General features: G+C 39.1%; 1 protein-coding gene across 1 annotated transcript; it reads left to right on the top strand.

Moving 5' to 3' along the window:
* Positions 1-3,550: 3,550 nt before the first annotated feature.
* LOC130859916 (olfactory receptor 51T1) lies at positions 3,551-4,552 on the top strand. Its single transcript, XM_057747471.1, has one exon. It carries the CDS (start codon positions 3,569-3,571, stop codon positions 4,550-4,552), a length of 984 nt encoding a protein of 327 aa, XP_057603454.1. The 5' UTR covers positions 3,551-3,568.
* The last annotated feature ends 1,448 nt before the right edge of the window (positions 4,553-6,000 follow it).

Raw genomic sequence — 6,000 nt, 5'->3', positions numbered from 1 at the left:
CATTGAGAGAAGAAAATCAAGCATGCCCAAACCTTTAAGAAACTCACAGTCCAGGAAGAAAAAGGAGCTGGTGCTTGCATATGTAAATTACCAATACCAACCATGCCTTATTATTGAGTCAAATGAAATATCCAACCATAAAGTGGTGCAGAGATTTAGAAGTGGATGGAAAGTTTCAGGTTAATATGGCCTGGAGCTGTCACAGCAGGTTTCAGATCATGGAAAGAACAGATTTCTGTTGAGAAATGAGTAGAAGGTGGGGATTGGTAAATGAAGAAAAGGGGTCTATACCTTACTGATGCCAGTAAGCAGGGATGCTGACCTTTGGATCACTACATTATTGAGTTGGGTGGATCTTACCCATATCATTCAATCTAGCTTTCTGTATGTGAACTGATAGATGTTACCTTCTGCCTGGCCAGTCAGATGGAGTACTGGTGCTGTAAATCACTAGCCTATTCTTCTGGTTAGTGAGCAGTACAGAGAAAATCTTGACAAACCTAGGCACTAAATTTTGTCCTATAACTATTTCAAGTGTATATTGGCTTACTGGGCCTGGAGAGAAAGCCTTCTGCTCCTTCTCCTGCCTACATATCTATATTCCATAGGAAACATTTACTCCAGCAGCAAAATGAGTCAAAACAATTCCCCTTTCCTCCTAACCCCTCACATCATCCCATATCATCTTTTTGTCCTTTATGAAATACAGTTCAAAGAACAGAAGATAACTGATGTCTGATTTATGGTCATCTTATCTCTTGATTACTCTTCCAGTCTAAAACTCCTCTCTGTATCCACCAGCACATAGAGATATACACAATACAAACATATGTGGACATTCACACACATTTTTAAACACATATGGATTGACTCCACAAATATTCTTTTTTAAATAAACCATAAGGTATTGTTCTGTCATCTACTTATTTCTCATCTCTACACCTCCTCTAAGTTATATAGGTATACAACAGAATATAAACCATTCTTTCATTTTAAAGGAAGATATCGTACTGCTCAACTCTTCAACTTCTCTCATAAACCTAGCTTCTCTAATGGTCTATGGTTTAATGGACTTTGAGGTTAGTAAACTTGGTTTTGAATTTTGAATCTGTTTATAACTATTTTACCTTTAATGCACAATTTTACCTTGTCAGGTTCACTTCCTTTCTTTAAAATAGGAGAATAAACATCTATATCAATTTTCCTGGTATTATATAAAATTACATGTAAAGTGGCTAACAAATGGTGACATACAAAATACCTTAATTCTTTTCCTTTTCTCTTAACCTACCTTCCTTCTTCTACCAATCAATGAGAGGATCATTATTCTCCTTGTGTTTCCTGTGTCTAGGGAAACAATTTTCCCTCAAAACTTTGAGTCTCAATCTGTATTTCTGTCATCTAGTCCTTATCTATCTCTATTATCTATCCATCCATCCATCCATCCATCAATATATCTAACATAAGTTAGTTTGTCTGAGTTTTTATCACTGTGCTTGTCTCTGGAGGAAATATAAACACATATGTTTTACGCTTCCAGAGAGCTAGCATTTTAGAGGAAGAAATGTGATCAAGCAATAGAATATCAGTGCTATAAAAACATATGTAAAGCGCAGTTGAAAGAGAGTCAGCAGACTGAGTGATTACTGCAGAGATTCCAGGATGGTTATCACAGAGAAGGAATTCACTCTTAATATCTGTGTTTATCAAATTGAGAAGAAGAATGAAACAAAAAACTCACTAGCCTTCTGTTTTCCTGTCTGGTTAGTCTTCCCTTATTTCCCAAAGTAATAATAACCCTCTGTTGATATTTTTTCTTGGCTTCTCACATTATTCATTCCACCAGGTTGAGACAGTTTTGAACCCAGACACTGTTCTTTACTTATTTCTGCCTCCCTGGACATCAAACACTAACTGGCATTAAAATAGTCATTTAGAGTCTGAGTGGTTGATTTAATTCACCATATTTGTAATCCATATCTCATTTGGCACTAGTTTTTCTGATTCTTAGTGTTTTTTCTCAATCACATACAATATAATAATACTAAATCTTATAGGGGAAAAAGCAATTAGTCTTTTTTTTTTTCCTTTGGGGTAACAAGTGATTTTATATCTGTAACCGTCTATAGTAGACTGAATGAGGGGAAGAAAATAACTAACAATCCCTCATATTTATCCTTATATAACAACTGAAAGGGTCTGATACTAACAAATTCCTTGTACCTACTCTGGCACCGGTGCAGAAAGCCTAGACCACTGAAAAATAAGAATAAGAATATTATGGCTGGCTATATCCACACAACAACTAGGCTAGGTATATCATTCCTTTTTGGCTCTTTCTTGATGACTAAATGTCTTAAGCAAAAAATTAAAAATGAGTAATGACACTAGCACTCATTGAAAGAGTCCTGAATAGAACTGCAATGTCTGTCTTACATATAGCCTCCCTTATGACATCATCTGTGTTTTTTTGCAGCTGTTATTCTATGGACTTTCTCACCCAGTGAACTACTTGATATTCCAATTTGTGATGTCACCTCATCTTGTCTGTCCCTCAGTGATTCCCTTTTAGCTCTTAGTCCCTACTTCCATTCCATTCATGTTTTTTTCCAAAGTCATTCATCACATTTTGCTGAGGGCCTCCCATATCTTTTATATGGGTATTTTGTCTAGCCTTACCTACTATGCCTAGATTAGGATGCTTGAAATCATGTATTCTAGAATATTGTTTGTCATAGGATTCATTAGGGCAATCTACTCACAGTGAGTTGGTTAAAAGTCACATGGTAGATATCTATAGGAAGGAGTAGAAAGAAGTACCAAAGTGTAAGATGGAGAAAAGGAGGACAAGACCTTGTTATTTCAGTAGCCCTGGAAAAGTTCACAAACAGAATTAGAACACAAGATGAATCAAAGTCCCATATGTATGTGGAGTAGGGGAGAGAGGAATTAAGGAAACTATTCCATTATAGGAAACGAAAAAAGAAGCCCGGATACCAAAAGAGACTTCTAATAGAGTCTACTAGGAGAGAATGGCTAATAATTCAGGTATGAGGATATTTCTGGATACAAAATCCTAGCCCATCTTCCAGTAAGAACATTATGAAGTATGCTATCATAGGTGCCAAATGGCTCTTAAGCGCCTCTCCATTATTTCTGGAAACTTTTATAGCTAGGAAATTTAATGCAAAGACCCAACAGTTTTAACTGCAGTTGTTGTTTTGTTAGTGTGTGTGCATGTGTGTGACATAAGCCTATAAGCGCTTTCTACTTCAAGTCAGGGCTAGTCTGGCCAATAGGGTGGGGATGAACCTAGAGAGACTGATGGTTGTAATTGGATAACTGGGAGAGGGTAGAGGAAAACAAATGGGGCCAGGTCTGACAAGAAAAATTTAAGATACTGTAGAGTTGTGTGATAGGTACCATAATTAAAGTGCGGGTTTTGAATACAGAGACACACTGTGTAGTTTGGGAAGAGTTTATAAAAGAGGTAGTGCTTGAAAAAAGGGTCAACATGACAAACACAATTATCGTGGTCTCTCTTTTCAGGGTGCATCCTCAACCCAGCATGGTGATTTTCAATAACACCACATCCTCCCCCTCAACGTTCCTCCTTACCGCATTCCCTGGGCTGGAACTTGTTCATGTCTGGATGTCCATCCCTGTCTGCTGTCTCTACATCATTGCTCTCTTGGGAAATAGCATGATCCTGCTAGTCATCATTGTTGAGCGGCGTCTTCACAAGCCCATGTACTATTTCCTCTCCATGCTGTCAGCTGCTGATCTGTGTCTGACCATCTCCACCCTTCCCACTGTGCTTGGGGTTCTCTGGTTTCATGCCCGGGAAATCAGTTTTAAAGCTTGCCTCATTCAAATGTTCTTTGTACATGGCTTCTCCTTCCTGGAGTCCTCGGTGCTGGCAGCAATGGCCTTTGATCGCTTCATGGCTATCTGTAACCCACTGAAATATGCCACTGTCCTCAAAGACAAGAGGATCCTGGTGATTGGACTGTTCATCTGCATACGACAAGTGATTTTCATCTTTCCCATTGTTCTAGCCTTGAAGAGTGTATCTTTCCAGGGAGGGAAGGAACTTTCCCACCCATTTTGTTACCACCCAGATATAATCAGATACACATATTCCAACCCCTGGATCAACAGCTTTTGGGGCATGTTTCTTCAGCTCTACATGACTGGTACTGACTTATTGTTCATTCTTTTCTCCTACGTCCTGATTATCCGTACTGTCCTGAGCATCGTGGCCCCCAAGAAGCAACAAAAAGCTCTCAACACTTGTGTGTGTCACATCTGTGCTGTCACTGTTTTCTATGTGCCTATGATCAGCCTGTCCTTTACACACCGCCTCCTTAGCACCACTTCGAAGGTGATCTGTAGTGTTTTGGCCAATATTTATTTGCTCTTACCACCTGTACTGAACCCTATCATTTACAGCTTGAAGACCAAAACGATCCGCCAGGCTATGCTCCAGCTGCTTCACCCTAAAGGTTCACGGGGCCACAATGTGAGGGGTCTTAGAGGATCGTGGGAATGAAGGGGAGAAATTGTCAGTACATAAATTATATTTAAGTAGGCGAGCAACCTGTATCCATATCAACCTCAGACATTTTGGTTACTAAGACAATTTCATTTAAACTAAAGGAGTGGGAAGACAAGAATAATTTTCCCCTAAGGTTATCAGAGTTCAAACAGACAAACAACAATTCAAACCCAAATTAATTGTGTATAAGTCCCTCAAATATTTAAAATGACTATGTGGACTCCTGGGCACAGTAAGATTAAACACATACATACACATACACACACACACACACACACACACACACACACACAGAGTAAGATCATCTTATTCCAGTTAAACAATTTATCTGCTTAAAAACATGGTAATTCTTAGGCCCAAAACAAATGACAATAATTTTATCTTTGCATTCAGCTGAACAAAACCATTTATTTCTGTGGTCAAATATCCCAGGAGGAATGAAGATTCCTCCTTGAGCTGGTAAATGGAAGAGTTACGTGTGTGCACAGAGGGTAACACATAGAAATCTGTAATTTAAAACTGGGTAACTATTGCACACTGGCTTTTTTTCCTAGAGTCACCTCTAAACAGCCCTGCCTCCTTATGGATACACTCCCTGAACCTCTATTTTTTTCTTTAATCCTTTTCTTCCTTCACAAAAGTGAAACTTTTTTTAAGTTAATTTTTATTGGAGTATATTTGCTTTACAATGTTGTGTTAGTTTCTACTGTGCAGCAAAATGAATCAGCCATACATATACATATACCCCTTTTTTTGGATTTCCTTCTCATTTAGGCCACCGCAGTGCATTAAGTAGAGTTCCCTGGGCATACAGCAGTGGTCCCCAACCCCCGGGCTGCGGACCCATAGTGAGTCCCATAGGCAGGAAGTGAGTGGCAGGTGCGCAAGTGAGGGAAGCTTCATCTGCTCCTCCCTATCACTCCCCATCTCTCGCATTCCTGCCCGAACCATCCCCTCCACCCCCATCTGTGGAAAAACTGTCTTCTATGAAACAGGTCCCTTGTGCCAGAAAGGTTGGGGACCACTGCTATACAGTAGGTTCTCATTAGTTATCTATTTTATGCATAGTATCAATAGTGTATATGTGTCAATCCCAATCTCCCAATTCCTCCCACCCCACCCCACCCCCCGTCCCCCTTGGTATCCATACATTTGTTCTCAACATCTGTGTCTCTATTTCTGCTTTGGAAATAAGATCATCTATACCATTTTTCTAGATTCTAAATATATGTGTTAATATGTGATATTTGTTTTCCACTTTCTAACTTCCTTCACTCTGTATGACACTCCCTAGGTCCAGTTCTGATTGCTATTTGTTACAATTCCAATGAGTCCAATTTATAAAAACACACATTGCCTTTTATTATTTTTCCCACTGCTTAGACAGCCTAATACAGTTCTGATTCTTATTCCATACCCCTCTTCAGTGTCTACCCTACCTC

This window comes from Hippopotamus amphibius, chromosome 9 (assembly GCF_030028045.1).
Source record: "Hippopotamus amphibius kiboko isolate mHipAmp2 chromosome 9, mHipAmp2.hap2, whole genome shotgun sequence".
Classification (NCBI taxonomy): Eukaryota; Metazoa; Chordata; class Mammalia; order Artiodactyla; family Hippopotamidae; genus Hippopotamus; species Hippopotamus amphibius.
The sequence above is the reverse complement of the archived record's forward strand: the minus strand, read 5'-3'. Positions and strand labels throughout refer to the sequence as shown.

Excerpts from the sequence above, each read along its gene's own strand:
- LOC130859916 (XM_057747471.1), top strand. The coding sequence starts at position 3,569 with ATGGTGATTTTCAATAACACCACATCCTCCCCCTCAACGTTCCTCCTT.